General features: G+C 35.9%; 1 protein-coding gene across 8 annotated transcripts in view; it reads right to left on the bottom strand.

The window, feature by feature from the left end:
• PTPRK (protein tyrosine phosphatase receptor type K) overlaps positions 1-19,693 on the bottom strand; it is a 490,478-nt gene that overhangs the window by 183,009 nt on the left and 287,776 nt on the right. For all 8 annotated transcript variants that reach the window (XM_036024680.1, XM_028510317.2, XM_036024685.1 and 5 more), the window contains exon 7: positions 7,530-7,823. In XM_036024680.1, coding sequence (XP_035880573.1) covers positions 7,530-7,823 — 294 coding nt within the window. The remainder of the gene's footprint in view (positions 1-7,529; positions 7,824-19,693) is intronic.

The raw sequence follows: 19,693 nt of genomic DNA on the forward strand, positions 1-19,693 counted from the left end.
TGGAAGCACAATGAGGGCTGACACTCTCAGGTTTAGTGTCTCGAGCACATCTTACATTCAGCGCATCCCTTAGTGTTCAACATCTGGATCCACAGCTTTTTAATTCTGTCTAGTCATTTTCTTCTTCAGATGCTCTTGTGTTATTATTATCATTTGAGATATTAAAATGTTTTATTTTTATTTCTACTTCCTAATATATATATATATATATATATATATATATATATATATAAGACCTAGGACTAGAGGGAAAATCTACGATATTTAATGGGACTGATGCTGTTATTCAAATCATTTCCACCTGTCAGCTTTATTGTAGTATGCAAAATTCAATAAAAACAAATGAAGCCAATAAAAAGAGTACTTAATGATGTCGTTAACAGACTCAGCATGTAGTTAAGTATGACAGATAAATAAAATAGTGTCATTTTTACTGGTTACCAAATGCTTTCGAGCAACAAAGTAAGTTAGAAGACAATTCTGAGCTCGAAGTAACCCACCTCTACTCAGTAAAGTTAATTACACAGTTACTAAAGATATTCCCCATAAGAAAATGTTCCAGGAACTGTATGTATGGTTAACTATACATCCCATGCCAGGGGTAAAAGACAAAAATAGGTAGGAGGAAAGATGATTTTCTTATTAGTTCAACTTTCATGAGTCTTATGCTGGGAGATCCTAGCATTACAGACCATTAGTAGAGTTAATAGAAGTTGAATATATTATAAATATATCTCCCCCCACCCACTGGACATTTAGAATACATGTGCTCTATGCAACTTAAAATAACATTTCTATAATCCACAGGCCCTAGAGAATTCAAATAAACCAAACAAATTATTTTGATGATTTAAATTAAAATATGAATTATAGTTTTCATTGAATACTGCCATCTGGCATATAGTTTGCCTAAGTGTTGGAAGAAAGGAAAGAAAGAAGGTAAGTCACCCTTATGGCAACAACTGGCTAAACACCTTTTTCTGCATTATATCACAGTTCAGGAATTAGGGAGGAGGCTACATACAGTGTTACCTAGCTCTGTGCAGAAAACAAAGGTTAATATTGTGTTCAGACATATCATTGAGAAAAACTAACTTTTGGTCAGAAATTCTTCTTCTTTACCCTGGATTTCTAAAGTATTTCTTATCTGTGTTACATCATTGGTGTTTCTGTTGTTATTACAGTTCTACCACCAGAGTGTCAGTCCCTGAAGAATGGGAATCTTGTGTTATTAATGTTGTGTCTTCTGCTTCCTAAGTGTGGCTAAGTGTACAACTTGGACACTCAATATAATTTATGAAAGAAATGTTAAGTATCTTATCAAATACAGAGTAGCTCTTGAACTTCTCTGTAATCTTTCATCATTGAACCCTCTAAAAGATGTGTTGTATTAGCGTTTTCCACATCTGTTAATCACATTGGGAAACATACTTTTTAAAAAGAGAAGTAAATCAAACAATGAAATAAGTTAGATCACCTATAAAATATCTTTAAAATCCCTAGTGATAGAAACTAGATTGATTATTAAGAATGACAATACTTTCCAAGAATGTACAAATTTTGTGTTTCTGACTGAAAATGAGAGAGACATGTAGTGAAGAAGAAGACAGCATGTTTTATAAAGTTATTCTAAGCATGTTTTCATAGTCTCTCTGCTCCTAGTCCTTCCTTAACTCAAACTCACCTTCCTCAAAAATGGGAAGATTTGTTTAAAAAGCAAATCTAGTCATGTTAGTGTGTTTCTCAAAAACAGCAGAATAGCAGCCTGGACCACGTGAGACCCGGCCACACGCCACGGCAGCCCAGCTCTCCCGCAGCACAGAGACAGCCAGTGAATGCCCCATCTGTTTCCAAACTCCACCCCATCAGCAATGTTTACTGCTGGGTTAAACGTGGTCCCCCTCTGTTTATTTTCTATACTTTTCGGCCTTAAAAACTTGCTGTTAGTTTTTAAGAGACAGTTTATAAGCCACCCTTTCCTGGGCACAGCTTATCTAAAACACCCCCTTACAGAACAGCTTCTTCCTCCCAATTTCTATCACTCTGTATTTTCACTCTTTGTTTATGGGTCTGTCTCTGGTGTTTACTGGGGACCTGAGGGGAAAGCACTGCTTGTATAACTTTGAAGACCTAGCACTTAACCCAGTGTTGTTAACAAAGAAAGAAGCCAATAAATGATTTTTTCTGAATAAATATGTGTATTTCAAGCTGTAATATTCTTGATAGAATCTGAAAAACAAAATTGGGTTATTACAAAAAGAAAAAAAATTACATAATTTTACTTTCCTAGATTTTTTTAAAAAACCAAAAAACTGCTTTTCATTACTTTTCTTATAGCTTTTTACCTTTGTTGTTTTTAATTTCTAAATAATACCATTGCCTTTTAAAATTCTTGCTCAGTAACAATACAGAAGCCACATGACGTCCATATATAAGCTATTAATACATTTCAAAGGGGAGGGATTTACAGGAACAAGTATAAAGGACACATGGACAAAAACTAGGGGTTGGGTGGAAATAGGAGGGAGGTGGGTGGGTGGGCTGGGATGGGACTAAAAGATAGAAAATTGTACTTAAACAATTAAATAAAAATATTTTAAAAATTAAAACAAGTATTGATATAGGCCTTCAATTTAAAACAGAGATTTCACCCTTACACTGGTAAACCATGCCAATTCTTACAAAAGTGGTTTCTTCTCTTTTAACCTTGAGGCTAAGTTTCTGTGATACCTCGTCTTGGTGACAGATAGCTATCTGGGACCACAGTAAAAACCAATACATGATTCCCTTTTGCTGATGAAGTTGTAGCCATAAGGCCAAAATTTAATTCCTCACCTTTTGGTTTCTGGTATATGATAGAGTTTTGTTTTGATTTTTCCTTCCAGTTTGAATTTGGGAGAGAAAAAATGTATTTTTAGTAAATGTTTACGTGTGAAATAAGATACTCTCCCTTTCACTGCTTCACAGATCTACATGTTTCACTGAAAATTGCCCAGAGCATTGAACTTCAATATAAGAGTAGAAAGTAGTTTTTGCAACTGTATAAATATATTACATTCCGGACACCCTGAACTCTTCACCTTTCCTATGAGGGAGATACTGCTAAAATGTCAGTTAATCATAAAGCAGAGCTGCAATGGGTTACCCAGAAGCAGAAGGCAATTTAAAAGAGCAATTTTAACATGCAATTGCCAAAGCATGTGATGCAGACAATTTCTGAGGATGGCATATTTTATTTCCATTTAATAAGAGAAAGAGAAACTGTATTTTCTTAGCTTCAATACCAGATGGTATACCCAGGGGAAGCAGACACATGGAAAAAAAAAAAGAGCATACTTTCTCTGATTGTTCACTGAAGTTTTTGAATTATTTCTCATTTTTAGGACAACTTATTATTTATGCTTTTTTTTAAAATTTATAAAATGCCTGAAGAAGCATTTTGTGAACACGAACACAGGCCAGGCTGTAAGCAGAGAGCGAACTAATCGAACCCCTCAGGTGCACAGGGGAGCAGGAGGCGAGCGCAGGCGGCTACAGCCACCAGAGACCGTAATTACCGCCTCTCCGAACTCGCGAGACCCTGAAGCAGGTAATTTCCCTCACCAGATGATTTTAATACACTTCACAGAGAAAGAAAAAAAAAACAGCAACAAAAGAGCTTTGGCAACAAGGTAGGACATTTTCAGGTAAAGATAAATTAGAAGATTTTATTAACGCTTCTTTCACTGATTAAAATGTTTAAGACACAGAATGTACTTGAGTGGATAAAAGTGAAGCTGCAAACATCAAACTACGATTTTTTTCAGGGAATCCATACAGATATTCTTTATATAAAAAAAGTAAATCCCTCCCAGATTCTATCTATTGTACATTCATTTATTCATGAAAAGAAAAAGATCACCTACGGTGGCAGAAAGAGGGGAAAGAATTCAGGCTTTTTAAGTGAAACCCCATTTTTAGCAAATGCATTTGAGCCATAGCTGCCAAGTTGTCTAATATCAGACAAGTCTTGTTTTATTTTGTTCTTCCTGAGTCTTAGTTTCACAAGCTGCAAAACAGGCAAAATGTACCTAATTCACAGGATTGTTGTGGAAAGGAAATACCATGAAAAATTCACTTCATATGCTAATTATACAGCCATGTAACCAACACTTAACTATGAAAATCTACATTGCATGCTGAAATACAAAATTGCATCATTGATGCACATAAATAAAACCATTTGTTTAACTTGCTATACAATAATTTATAGGCAGATTTCTGCAAGAAATAAAATTTCAATGGCTTAAATACATTAAAGTAGAATATTTAACATAGAATTATAACCAATGTACTTTTTAATTGCTATGTAATATCAATATTGTTTCTCTCTGATTCACCAAAATAAAATCAGAATTTCTCAGGGGCAGAAAATAATCATCGTTCTTTTGTTATTTATAAGAACTTCATATAAAATTGATATCAGATACAAACACAGCAAAGAAATTTTTATACTTGTTTTTAAGGCTTTCTGGTAGTCTACCAGGCAGGGTCTCTTAAAATAGCTACAGTGAAATAACCAACGTTTTCAGTCCCATGACGTTAAGGGTGAAACACCACGACCACAGGGTGCACTCTCCCAGCCCGGGTTACAATGGAAGGAGTTACAGAGCCAGTGCTCAGGGCTTGCCCAGCTTAATATAGTTATGTGGACCCTGCTCCAGAAACTATGTTGGGGGCTTCAAAGGGATCATTTCCCTAGACTAGGAAGCATTTTATTCTTCTGCTTTCCGAAAGAATTAGTTTCAACTTTAAAGTAATACATGTTTATTTAACAAAAATACATTGTTTCATTACCAATAATGAAGAGCAACAGTAATGCCTAAGTGTTACCGAACACTCCCTATATACCAGCCCTTGTGATAGAAATACAATCATTTTGGGAAGAACTGTAAGCTTCTGAAATCTATACTAAATACTAGATAATGTCATAGTTAGCATACGTTGTGTTCTATTTTGTTGTTCTGGGACCCTGGGCTGAGACCAGCGACGACGATGGTGAAGTGTGAGGGCCCTTGTAATTGGGTGGAAGGTATACGGATCTTGAAGAAGGGAAGTTGATGGACACTGTAATTTTAATCGATACTGATTCTGTTTTAGATATTCAATGTCTATCAGTTATTCAACTTTGGATGGTCAAAGATAGTTTAATAACTAACACAATACATTCTTTTATAAACTTTCCTTCCTTTTCTAACAACAGGGCAAGATTAGTAGATATTCCTAGTAAAACAGTAACCCTGGTTTCTTTCAAATCTATAATGTACTTTAAAAATCTAGTCTATAAGCACCTTTTTTACCATGAAAATCTGTATCAAACACAACTTATGAGGATGTTAATAAATTAATAAATATGAGAACAAGACTTACCACATGTGAAAGACAGGTTTAAAAACCAAAAAACTTTCTACAGTTCAAATGAAAACCATGAGTGAGCCGGATACTGCTCTGTGCTACAAAGTCCACAAATTAAATGTTTCTCAAATAAAGAATTAGGGTAAAAGACCAATATAATTCCAAAAGGTCAAGACATTTATAAATTTGAAAGCAGTTATGAATATATGTTTTTTTTATTCTATCCCCGCCCATACAGGTAAGACTATTCTTAAAATACCTCAAAGCACTTTCTAGTCACATATTTATTGCATTTCAATATGTATTTTAACGGCATTTCACTATGGATTTTAAGGGCACTCAATGAGGATAAATTAATGCTTATTGACATGTTGTTTTCATCCACGTAATACAGCATACGTAGCTTTAAAACATTATCCCACTCACTTGCAATATCCACTGGCCCTCACACCAATAACCAACATCAAGTAATTTCTAAATTAAACTAAAATTACATAATTATTAGCAATATATATTGTGTGGTACTGTTAATTTTTAATTGTTTATGTTGATGAAATAAAAAGTAAGAAAGCAGTTTTGATATTTAAAGAAGTCTGGACACAGGAAATCAAAAGGGAGAACACTGGAATAGCAAAATTACCACTATTATTTTAATTTGTATATTAACTATAAAAATTAAATGTAGAAAAGAAGGCAATTTTTACTTGAAAATGTGTATGCAATATCCTCTGTAAAATGAATCCCATTGTTCATTTTCTGTTATCATGGAATATTAATTTTGGAAGACAGAATGAGCTACTTCTCAGCTTCCAAACTGTCTCCTTTCTACATTATTCCTCCAGCTAGATGAGGCTGTGGCATGGACTTGTCTCTCCCCACTACAATTAAAACAATTTGCCACATAACATCAATCAGCATATTAGTAGAATCTCTATGTCTAAATCTCAGACTAATGACTGAGACTAATGATTGAGCAGATAAACTTCCTGTGTATGAAAATCTTTCAATATTAATATGGCATGCTAATATATGAATTAATGTGAATTTGAATATATAAAATTAAGCCAGATTAAAAACATTTTATGATGAGAGTACATAAACAAATTTCATGGGTTTTGTCTTGATCTTAGATCAGTATTCTTGGTGGGTAGCCACAAAATATTGTCAATGCGAAACAGATGTTCAAGAAACAAAACACATTTTATAGGCATTTACATTTTCATAGATCCCCACAGTCTTCATTTTCAATTTCCAGAACCTAGATCATTAAATGTTCACGATGCACAAATCCATGGATTAATTCTGCAGGTGTTTCAGTATAATGCTTGATGAATTAAAAAAAATGTCTTTTCAACGAAACTATTTTCAATAAGAAAATAAAGAGTGCACAAAAACATGCACTGTTAATAACTTAGATGATTAAACTTTCCAGTGGCTTCTAACAAATAACTAACAATTTTTCCCTTATAACAATATGTTGGAAAAGGAAGTAGGATGTATGTTTATACATTAATTTTCATTTCACTTTTTATTCTTTTTGTTTTCTCCATATGTTTTTATCTTCACCAGTACACTTCAGACATGGGGAAGGCAGTAACAAGGCTTAAAAACAAAAGGCAGGCCTCCGTGTGTTCTACAGCTGGCTGTCAACCTGCTCACTTGGTTCTCAGCCATGGGATTTCCTGAACAGCAGAGCTGCCTCACTGAGGCTTGGTTCAGAGTAACACTTCTCATGTGATCAGATATGGTCTCTGCGATGGTTAAGGAAGACAGCTTCCACATATTAGAAAGGTATTCAGTGCTTGCTTGAATTGCCAAGGTTTGCTCTCAATACTTCCACCTGTGTCTACCAGAGATTTGGGGGTGAATACAGGCAAGCTGATCAAAACTAACATACCAGAAAAGATTATGGTTACAGAATAAATACTGAATAGTAATAGAGAAAGATTCACGTTGTGCCTAAAACAGTCAGATTATGATGTATCCAAGGGTACAATTTACCAAATTCCCTGAACTCTTAGAATAGTGTGATTACATCATGCGCCTAATAACTAGAATGGCCAATGTTGTATGTATAGTATGTGTCTTATGCTCAAATTTGTCACTATGCAGAGTGGCTTGCTATTTAGTCTTACCTGCACATTTGGTTCTGGTGATTAGCGGCGGTCCTGGGAGCCCCGTCCCACCTTCACCGGGCCTTGTAAGTAGAACACGGATCTCGTATTCAGTATCTGGATCCAAATGCCATAATTTATAAGTTGGAGCATTGACTGCATGGGTCTCCGTCCAGGAACCTGACGTCATTCGGTATTCCACTTCTTTCAGGATAATGGGACCATCGCCAATGATGGAGTTGGCATTTAGCTGAATCAGCAAATATGTAGGCCCAACACCGAGCAGCTGGGGAGGAGCAATGGGTCTTGGTGGTTCTAGGAGAGATTAATATACAACCTAATTAGTTAAAAAGCCAAAATACCATAATACATAGGAATACACTAATGGATCTCAGAGCCTAAAGGCTTAATAAATAACTTATTTAGGAGTACCTAATAAACACATAAAAGAAAACTGGGGCATCAGTGGTCCTGCAACTGTACTTTTAAAGGTCAAATACTTTCACAGATGGGCTATAACCCATCATGATAAGTCTTCTCTTATTAAAATCATGCTTCTCCAGGAAACAAAACTGTAAAATACTTGTAAATAAGTAAAATGAAGAGAAATATTTAGGAACGGATAGCTCCAATTAGCTACTAACAGAGTGCAGTTCCCCTTTCCCCTTCCTGAGGTCTTATGACCTTTACACATCTTCAGATTAAGGAATACTGCTATCACTCGTCATTCAGTTCATGAAATGTGGCTGTGTGGTGTTTTTTCTTTGCTGTATTTTTTTTTTACTTCTGCAGAGTTCCTACTGATGAAATAAGGAGAAAGGCATAAAGCAGAAGTCAGAAGCTAATCCCAGGTACTGACTCCTTTCCACACCCCCACCTCAGAGTGTAAGAAATTAAAACTAACACTGAGGCAAAATCTCAACTCACCACATATCACTGACCTTTGGGAGCACCATGGATTAAGGCAATACATCAAATATTAAATTCAAATGTCAAAGGTATACCGCAATTTAATTTTGAACAGCTTAGATATTTCACTTGAAAGAAACTTCAGGAAACATTATTTCAACATTTGAACTTACAGAAATGACGAATGGTGAATTAAAGCACTTCTTCTTTATTTAACAACAGTGTGGCTACAGTTTGGTGCTGGGCTTTATGAAGGTCTCCACAGTGCTAACTCTGTACATGCTATGTCACAAAGACATTCTAACTACTACTTTGTGTCCAGGCGAGGCCTTCTCTTAATGTCTGAAAGTACATCTCCAGTAGCCAAAAGGCTTTAAAGCAGGGATGTCCAACCCCTGGCTGATGGGCCGCATGTGGTTCAGGATGGCTATGAATGTGACCCAACACAAAATTGAAAATTTACTTAAAACATAAGATTTTTTTTCTGTGATTACATGTTTCAATGCATTTAATGTGTGGCCCAAGACAACTCTTCTTCCTCCAGTGTGGCCCAGAGATGCCAAAAGCTTGGACACCCCTGCAAGGAAGGCATTACTCTTATAAAGTTGCAACTGCCTCAACATTGTTTCAAAGGTTATTTTTTTAAGAATGAAAACAAATCTAGAATACCTCTGGAACTCTTTTGACTTAATGAAAAATAAGCAACCCAAGGAAAAAATGGGCAAAGGATCTGAACAGCTATTTCTCCAAAGAAGAGGGACATGACCAATAACCACAAGAAAATATGCTTTACATCACTGGACACAAGAAAGGGTAAAAGAAAAAAAAGTCAGATAATAACAAGTGTTGACGAGGACATGAAAAAGACTGGTGGGACTAAAATGGAGCAGTCACTGTGGAAAGCAGGTAGCTCCCCAAAGGTGAAACCTAGGGTAACCTCACAACCCAGCAATTCTACACTCAGGTGTCTAGCCAGGAGAAATGGAAACTTGTACCTGCAATAATATACATAAATATCCATAGCAGCATTTTTTGCAATAAATAACAACAAAACAAATACCCATCAACATTTGGAATTGTTGGATACACAGAAGCCAACACCATCCGTACAATGGAATGCTACTCAGCCATTAAAAGAAATGAGATTCTGAAACATGGTAAAACATAGATGAACTTTGATTACAAGTTGAAAGAAGCCAGTCACAAAAGGCCATATATTGTGTGATTTCATTCATATGAAATGCCTGGAACAGAAAATCTATGTAAAGAGTAGATGGTGGCCGCCAGGGGCTGGGCAATGAGGGGAATGGAGACTGACTGCTAACGGGCATGGGGTTTCTTTTCAGAGTGATGTGCATGTTCTAAAACTGATCATGGTGGTGGGTGCACAACTCTTAACATACCAGAAACCACCAAATTAATAAATGTGCTAGAAATCACTTTGGGAGAATCTTGTAGTACGTGAATTTTCTCTTAATAAAGCTAAGATTTTTTTAAAGTAAAAGCAATCATATAAAGGAAAACTATTAAATATAACTGCATGATGTGTGTCCCCCACCCTTGCATAAGTAAACTGGAGAAGGTACACACAGAAAAAAAGTTAGGTAGATACAGTGTATTTCAAAAATGGATTTTCTATCTTAATGACAATGCATGCTTAAAATAAGACACAAAGGAAAAAAAACCTATAGATAGATTTTACCTTCTGATGCAGATTAGTATGAAGTAAGGGCTTTCAGTTACAGCCAGGATTAGCCTTTAAACCCTGACTGTATAAAAATATAGTTTCCACCTTATGTAACCCTGAGTCACAAAAATCCTTAACCTAAAAGGTAAGACTAGCTGGCCTAGATCTCTACACAGGCTAAAGTGTTTTTCAAGATTATGTTTTCAAATTCATTATTTAAAATTGAGATACTGTCATAAAGGAGGGAGTATGTAATGAGTAACACTAAATTTTTAAAATAAAGAATCTATTGAAAAATGCTAAGTTATTCCCATCATTAATTCTGACTCATTACTTTCAAACTAGTTATCAGTAGTACCACATGAACTTGTCCTTCACTTTGCTCATGTTCAAAGTGAAAACAAAACTAACATCAAGTAACATACATGCTACATAAGCTGTTTATATTTAGAATTACTTTTATTGCTTTGGAAAAGTAGTCTTAACACTCAATTTATAAAATTTAACTACAAAATTTGTACCTTATGGATTGAAATATATTTCAACAAATATAATCAAAATTGTGTAAATGGTAAATGACATCCAATTTCACAACTAACTCCAATTTATGTTACAAAATAAAAAGATTAAATACAACCAAAATACTTTAGAATTTTAATTTATTAGCTAAAGAATAGTAGAGCTAGATGTTTCATATAACAAAATTTTACCAGCCTAGCACTTTTCAATTTGTAGTATGCAAATGTTCTGGTAGACAGAGAAAGAGAAAGTTGATAAATTTTCTACACTTTTAACTGGAATGAAACTGGATAGAGAAAAAAACATAAAGAAAAAACACAAACATCTTCCCAAACTATCTAAATGTTGTATATATTTTAAGCAGTCTGTATTTTACAACTGAGTTTCCTCACCTGAAATATTTGTTTTCATTCCACATTGCTCAGACACTGACTAATATAAGTAGAAAATGAGGCTAAATTCGTAGCTTCCTGGAGTTCTACCCCAGAACAGCAATGCCTTTGCTCACATTACAGATGAACAGCACAAAGACACCTGATATTAACATGATGAAATGATTTGTCCAATAAATAATTAATAGCAAACTTTGTTGAATCTATAAACTCATGGGTGTTCTGAAACCTGGCCTAATGAGTATATACTGAATGTTTAATCTTATTCATCAAAACTCTGCACAGCATTGCCATAGAAAACAGGAAAACAAAAGAGGAAGAAGAGGAGAGAACAAAGGGGAAAAGCTATAACAAAACATTACAAAAAGTGAAAAACTAAAGCATAATATTTCTTCTGTCATTTCTATCTTTAAGAAAATGGCATGTAAAGGAACATGAATTTAAAGTCAGGAGATCTAGTTTCAAAAAATGCATGCACTAATAGCTGGGTAAACCTGAATATTTTATTGAAATTCTTGGCATTACTATTTGTTTGTTGGTAAACTAGGATTGTTTTAAGAATGTTTAAAGACTCCACACTCATAAATATGCCAAGAAATTCTATATTTGATGCTATTTTGCTTTGTTTTATTTTTTCTTCAGGTAGCATATAAACACCCAAAATTAATATTCAATACTAGTGTTCTATGTATATGAAGAAATGAGTTTGAAGTAATCAGGTTCTTGGCCTGAAGTATGGAAACAACTCCCTCTCATCAGTTTTACTTGTCATTTGTTAGGGTCAAGCCAACAAAGAGGCAGTTTGGTAATCACAGCAGTACTTCACATTTGGAAATGTGGCAACGTTAGGAGAGGCTTAGAAGCGTATACCCTGATTTACAACATGATTATAAGAAGTGAAATCTAGCATTAATGAGACTAATACACTACTACATATTAAATTTTTTATGTTGGAGGTAAAAAAAGTAGACTCATATTAGCATATATATTTTGGTTTTTGGCCCTTGAGAACAAGGAGGCTTATTTATAAAATCTCTATTCATTTCAATAAATTATGCATGAATTTTAATCAGTTAGCAAATGAACAAGTAATTGTTCCACAGCAATATTAATATTCTTCATAACTTAATACACTATCAGACCCAGAGGTGTGCGAATAAATCCCAAATGCACAATAGGTGTCAACTGAAGCATGCAATACCCAAAATACAAGATAAACCATGCCGATGTTACCAATTAACTTTCAATTAATAACTTATATTCATTATTCTCGAGCTAAACCTATTATGGAACCACAATTATGCATTGAAATTGCTTGTTTTTGGTTTCAAATGATTTTAAAAATTGTCTTGAAATCACAGTAAGTCATTATGAAAGTATATCCTTATCCCATTATTACCATTACAAATGCTATTTTACAAAGATATGTGTCACGTTTCAACATGCAGTTAATTAGTTAACAGAAATAGAAGTCACAAAGCCAGAAAAGGTCAGTTAACAAAGTAAACATGAAGGACAATGACACATCTACATTCCTCTTTCCAAATAAATAAACGAAATGCCTCGCAATTCTATCTTCTTCCAACTTGTTTTATTTACTCGTCAAAGACTCCTTAACAAAGAAACTGTCGCAAGATTAACTGCCCCACTATAGAAGCAGGCAACAGTATTGTATACATCTCCTATGGCTGCTACAACAAATTACCATAAATTTGGTGCTTTAAAAACAACAGAAATGTATTCCCTCAACATTCTAGAGTCCGGATGTTCAAAATTGGTGTCGCCGGGCTGAAATCCAGATGACAGCAGGTCACACTTGCCCCAAACACTCTAGGGTTAAGAATCAGCTTCTCGCCACTGCCAGTGCCTCCTGGCCACTACTGTCTGTTCCTTACTCGGTTGACACGTCTCTATCTCATGGCTCACGCTGCCTTCTCCCTCCTCTTCTCAAATTCCCCCTTCCTCTCACCTACAACAATACTTGTGATAGTGTTCGGGGCCCACATAGATAACCCAAGACACTCTCCCCCTCTCAAGACCCTTAACTTAAATCCACCAAACCCATTCTTCCAGATAAAGTAATATTCATAGGTTCTAGGGATGGACACCTCATATTTGGGTGGCCATTTTCTCCTGCCCCAGATATGAACTATGATACCATCCTCCTTTGGAAAACCATCTCAGATATATTTTTTCTTCAGTTAGTAGTGAGCTTGTGAGGAAGAAACAATACATCACCTAGGAAAGTTTCCTAGCTAGGTTCAGAGTAATAAAAATTATAAAAGACCTAATAATTTATCTTTGTGCACTTTTTTAGAGGGATGAATGAAAATAGAGATTAAAAATTATTAATCAAAATAGCTACAGAAATTAATGTTCACTTCCCATGCCTAAATTACTGCAATAAAAGAAAAAAGAAACCTCAAAAACAATAAACTTTAAACAATTGCCTTCAAGACAGATATTTCCTTACTTGCTGTCACCTGTTTACATAAATGAACGGATCACTTCAAAATTAATGTTATTCTCTTTCTTCGGCATTCCTCTCACTACAGTTCTGATCCAGTTCCAGGCAAAAAGAAAACACTGCTAGTTCATGCTTCCCATGGTCTCATTTTTTTGCCTCGTCACCTATTAAGTGCTGAGGTAAAGGGGAATTGACACTGAGACTGAGAGAAGCAAGGAGGACACCAGTGAGCCAACTAACTCAAGCATTTGTTTACCAGCTAACCTATACTAATTTTAAATGACTTCAAATTATGTCTCAAAAAGACAATAATACAATTTAAAGGTACTCCAGTGTTTCAAGGAGTTAGAAACAGTGACACTGAGGAGTGGGAAGATGAGTTTTCCTCCCATAAGAAATGGAAAGCAGGCCGTAGATTAGAAGCACTTTCTGTGGCCATTTGATATCATTTGTGTAGCAACATAATGTTGCATTTTTACTTAAATGATAAAACAAAATACACATTTTAAACCTTTTAGATTTACTTAACAAGGTTCCTACTGCACCCACATTTTATGAACTGTAATGCATATATATTAATGAGAGGAGTAATAGTTCTTTCATGATTTTCACTGTCATTTTTCTGCTACTTCTGATTTCCAGTCCTATCAAATGTCCTAGGCACTCAAGAACCTCTCCATTCAGTCTTCTGGTAACCTTCTCATAATTTTTTCTCATATCAATAATGTACTTGGTAAATTCCATACATAATCTTTCAGACAAATTAGTATTTTAATTATGTTTACACACCTGTGCATTAGATTTTGAAATCAAATTATTTTTAATATGTTAAAATCTCGCCCTGGCTGGCATAGCTCAGTGGATTGAGCGCGGGCTGTGAACCAAAGCATCGCAGGTTCAATTTCCAGTCAGGGCACGTGCCTGGGTTGCAGGACATGACCCCCAGCAACCGCACATTGATATCTGTCTGTCTGTCTCTCTCTCTCTCCCCCTCACTCCCTTCCCTCTCTAAAAATAAATAAATAAAATCTTTTTAAAAAAAATCTCTTTTTAAATCCCATGATGCAATTGATAGATACCCTTTTAAAACCGTGTCATTCAGGTGCTTCAATAAAGTTTACTGTTGCCCTGGCTGGCATAGCTCAGTGGACTGAGCGCGGGCTGGGAACCAAAGTGTCCCAGGTTCGATTCCCAGCCAGGGTACATTCCTGGGTTGCAGGCCAGAACCCCCAGCAACTGCACATTGATACCTCTCTCTCCCTCTCTCTCTCTCCCTCTCTCTCTCTCTCTCTCTCCCCCTCCCTCCCTTCCTTCCTTCCCTATCTAAAAATAAATACATAAAATCTTTAAAAAAAAGAATCAGAACTTCTTAAAAAATAAATAAAATAAAGTTTACTGTTATTAAACCTGAGGTTTCCATGCTAGCACCTAGACTATTAATTACTTATTATCAAGTCCATGGAAATCAGAGGGCTGTTAGGATAGAGTTTTAGTAGACTATGGAAAAAGTATATACAGTATTCCACTGCTAACACTCACAACTATTTTACACATACACCAAAGTTCTGAGAAACATAAGATGAGCATATACGATTTCACAGCTGTAAGTAGGTAGAAAAACTAGAAGTAAAAAAAAATTGCGGTTGAATAACAAAAGCTTCATGGCACACATAATATGCATCTTTGTTTATACTATGTATTTTTATCACTGTGAATTATATCCAGCTAAACAATACATTCTTCTTCACTCCATTCTAGTCATTCTCCACTGAGGACAGTTGTGCTTATGACCCAGGAGTGTTGATGGCCTTGAGTAGACCAGGGACAGGCTAACTAAAGTTCATGAAATCCACAGCTTATCTCACATCATAAAAAATTCTCTAACCTAAAACACCAGTAGATTCCTCTGGAGAAACCCCACAACAATGTTAAAAATAATTGTCCTTCCATAACCCGAGGCTTATGGTTACCTAAAATTACATCACATACACTTCCATTTCTCAAAAGAGCATTGGAGCAGAATTTGAGGAAGATAAGATCATTTATTCACACAAACTGACCATGGCTAATGAGGCATAAACAGGCATTTGAGTATACAGCTTGCTCATAGGCAAGTGAGTTGATTAGGTTTTTGGAATAAAATCATATATCACTTATATATATATAAGTGAGTCCTGTGCTCCTGGCTGTTAGTTTTTGTCCTGTGGTTTCTCCTGTAAAGGAAAGTGTCATGTCCACTTTGCTTAGTCTTCTCCTGAGAACTGGATCATTGTTTGCTACATCTTGCCAGGCTGATTTCCTTTGCACAGAGAAAAACTTAGGATCATAAAGGGACTTCCAGTCCTGATGGAGGCATAGGTAAACATGGCTTGCCTCCTCATACAACCACAGCAAAAATTACAACTGAACTATAAAACAACTATCACTTGGAATCATCAGAAAATTGAACTGTATGAAGTCCAACAACCAAGGAATTAAAGAAGTCACATTCATCCAGATGGGTAGGAGGGATAAGAATATGGAAACATGGACACAAACAGGCAGTACCACACCCACATTTGGGGGATAAAAATCAGGAGGGATACCCCGGAAGCAAGGGATCACAACCCCACACAAAAACACCCAGCTCAGGGTTCCAGTGCCAGGAAAAGGAGTCCCTGTAACTTCTGCCTGTAGAAACCAGGGCAGGGGGCGGATTTGGGGCAGTGGGAGAAAGTGTGGGATTCTCAGGCATCTCCTCTTAAAAGTCTGACAACAGACTTAGGACTTACATAGACTCACTCCCTGTGGGCTCCAGCAGTGAGGCAGCAGCTGGAAGGGTACCAGTGGCATAGAGAGAGAAACTGAAGTGTCTAGCACCAGGTGGAGTGCCAGGGGACAGCTTCCTCTTGGACAAAACCCCAGAGGCCAGACAGTTGTCATTTTCCCTTTTCTGAACATCCCCCCACAGAGCCACAGAGCAGCAGCATTATATCTGAGACTCCATCAACCTGGTTCACATGGGTTGCTCTACCCTGGCAACTACCAAAGGATCCACCCCATCCAACTTACAGGTGTGTTTTTCACCAATAGGTAATGCTGCTAAGACACAGAGTCAAAGCATCTCTATGTAATACATAGAAACACACACAGGGAGGGTGTCAATGAGGAGACAAAGAACCATGGCCCAATTGAAAGAACAACAAAACTCCAGAAAAAGAACTAAATGAAATGGAGATAAGCAACCTACCAGAGGCAGAGTTCAAAACACTGGTTATTACAATGTTCAAGGAACTCACTGGGTAATTCAACAGCATAAAAAAGACCCAGACAGAAATGAAGGTTACAATAGTTGAAATAAAGAACAATTTACAAGGAAACAGCAGTAGAGTGAATGAAGGTGAGAATCAATTCAATGATTTGGAACATAAGAAAGCAAAAAGAACCAATCAGAACAACAAGAAAAAAAAGAATCCATAAAAAATGAGGAGAGGCTGAGGAACCTCTGGGACAACTTCAAACATACCAACGTTCGAATCATAGGGGTGCCAGGAGAAGTGAAAGAGTGAGAAATTGAAAACTTATTTGAAAAAATAATGAAAGAAAACTCCTCTAATTTAGTGAAGGAAATAGACATACAAGTCCAGGAAGCACAGAGAATCCCTAAAAGATGGACACAAAGAGGACCACACCAAGATACATCATAATTAAAATGCCCAAAGTTGAATATAAAGCAAGAATCTTAAAAGCAGCAAAAGATAGACAGATAGTTACTTACAAAGGAGTTCTCATTAAGACTGTCAGGAGATTTTTCAGAAGAAAGTTTGCAGGCTAGAGGGGGCTGTCAAGAAATATTCAAAGTGATGAAAAGCAAGGACCTACAACCTAGATTGCTCTATCCAGCAAAGCTATCATTTAGAATGGAAGGGCAGATAAAGTGCTTCCCAGACAAGATGAAGCTAAAACAGTTCATCATCACCAAGCCATTATTATACGAAATGTTCAAGGGACTTATTTAAGGAAAAGAAGATGAAAACTACCAACATTAAAATGTCAATAAATTCACAACTATCAAAAATTGAATCTAAAAAACAAATCTAGCAAACAAGCAGAACAGAAACGGAATCATAGATATGTAGATCGTTTGGAGGGTTTTCAGTTGGGAGGGGGAAGGAGGAGAATGGGGAAAAAGGTGCAGGGATTAAGGAGTACAAATTGGTAATACAGAATAGACAGGGGGTGTTAAGACCAATATAGAAAATGGAGAAGCCAAAGAATTTACATGCATGACCCAGGGGCATGAACTAAGGGTAGGGGGGATTGCCAGGGGGAATGGGGGATACCGGGTGGAGGGGATTAAAGGTAGAAAATTTGGGACAACTGTAATAGCATAATCAATAAAACATATTTTTTAAAAAAGAAATAAAAGTGTGTTCATAAGCAAAAGTAGTCCCAATTCTAGGAATAAACTGTAAGAAGATAATTTAAATATCCGTTTAAAACAAAAAATTAATGATTCAAAATATTCCAAGTAAAAAAATGGTGACGCAAATTGTGATAGATCTATTCAATGGAATTTCACACACAGTTCCAGACCTCAGGCTGTGAAGATTATAAAATAAAAGTCAGGGGATGTTTAAAATTATTAGATCCTTCATTAAAACAATGCATAAGAAAAACAAAATAAAACCCACCAACAACCACTGCCAGGAAAAAAGACACTGAAAAGTTAACAGCAGTGACTGAAGAACTGGGAGACCATGAGTGCTTTGCTTTCACTATTTTACATGTTTTCCAATAAAATTTGTAATGTTTTCATAAAACTTCTCATCATTATATTCTTAGTAGCTATCAGAGTGCCTGACAGTGTTCAAGAATATTATATGAGAATGAATGACTGGTTCAACAACACCTAAAGTAATGATAAAAAGTTATTCGTGCCACTGCAGGGAAAAGCATCTACCTGAATTATACCTATGCCATACAGGAAAAGGTAGGCTACGACTTCAGTGTGACAACCAACGTTTAGAGACAGCATTAGTAAAATTTGTGTGTGTATTTATTAATTTACCTTCAAACACAGAAATTAGGTCCTCAAAATATAAGATGTACCGCCTCTTGCTTTGAACCATGTACCGAGCCAATGGCTCTGACATTGATACACAGCACCTACAAAATGTTACTATTTAATTAAAGGAGTTAGTTGACTGGAACCAAAGAACACTTTCTAGGCAATTGCTTAGTGACCAAGTGGCATCAAATGATTTATACAGCTTGCAAAAAAAAGTTACAGCTGCAAACATATAATAACTCTTTTTTGTCTAAGTTTGCCAACTTGACCCCTGGGTTGTGCTGACTCGTTGTAATACAACACAGGATAAGCATATGTTCATTATGAATATGTACTTTGTGATTATGCCAACACACTTTAGAATGATGCGTGAAGTTTTTATGTATATGTAGCCAGGAACAGATGGCCATTTTTCAGGGTAATGACTTAGTCAGAAATAGAAGGAAGGAATACTACTTGCTCCCTCCCTGGTTTCCAGGCTCATAAAACCGAAGACAGTATTTACCTCAAGTTAATCAGGAGAACTCTTATTTACCTGGTATTTTTACATGACTCTGGAAAGTACAGAGTGACCATTTGGGGGGAGGGGGCAGGCATATTTCTCTATGTATAAAAGTACTATATTTAATTTTTATGAAAAAAATTGTGATGACATAGAAAAACATTTGAACAAGACTTCATATAGATAACTCCTTTAAATAATAAGCTTTATGTATGCACTATTAGCTCCAGAGTAGTCATATTTTAGGATGCTTTCCAATTCAAAAAACATAAATCTTCAGAGACTTTAAAAATCTTTATAGGAAAAAAAAGCCCTGTGTCATTAGCTTATGCAGATCCAGCTCAGTGTCATAATGTGAAGATTCCCAATATATACTCATTTCAAAAAGTAAATGATACAAATTAGCAATTACAGAACATTTCCTCGATTTTGAGATTAAACAAAACACAAAAACAATTATGTATTCTCTTGGGTGAGATGAACGTGGTAAAACCAAGGCTGTTTCTGCGTTGTATCATTTTATAATAAAACGGTGATCTAGTAAGTAAAATGTTTCTGTGAGTTCTGTGGGCCATTCTAGCAAATTACTCAAATCAAATGAAGGAGGGTTTGCGGGGAACAGAAACCTCTGATCTATAGTCACAAGGGCAGTAGTACAG

Source organism: Phyllostomus discolor, chromosome 4, assembly GCF_004126475.2.
Source record: "Phyllostomus discolor isolate MPI-MPIP mPhyDis1 chromosome 4, mPhyDis1.pri.v3, whole genome shotgun sequence".
NCBI classification, from domain to species: Eukaryota; Metazoa; Chordata; class Mammalia; order Chiroptera; family Phyllostomidae; genus Phyllostomus; species Phyllostomus discolor.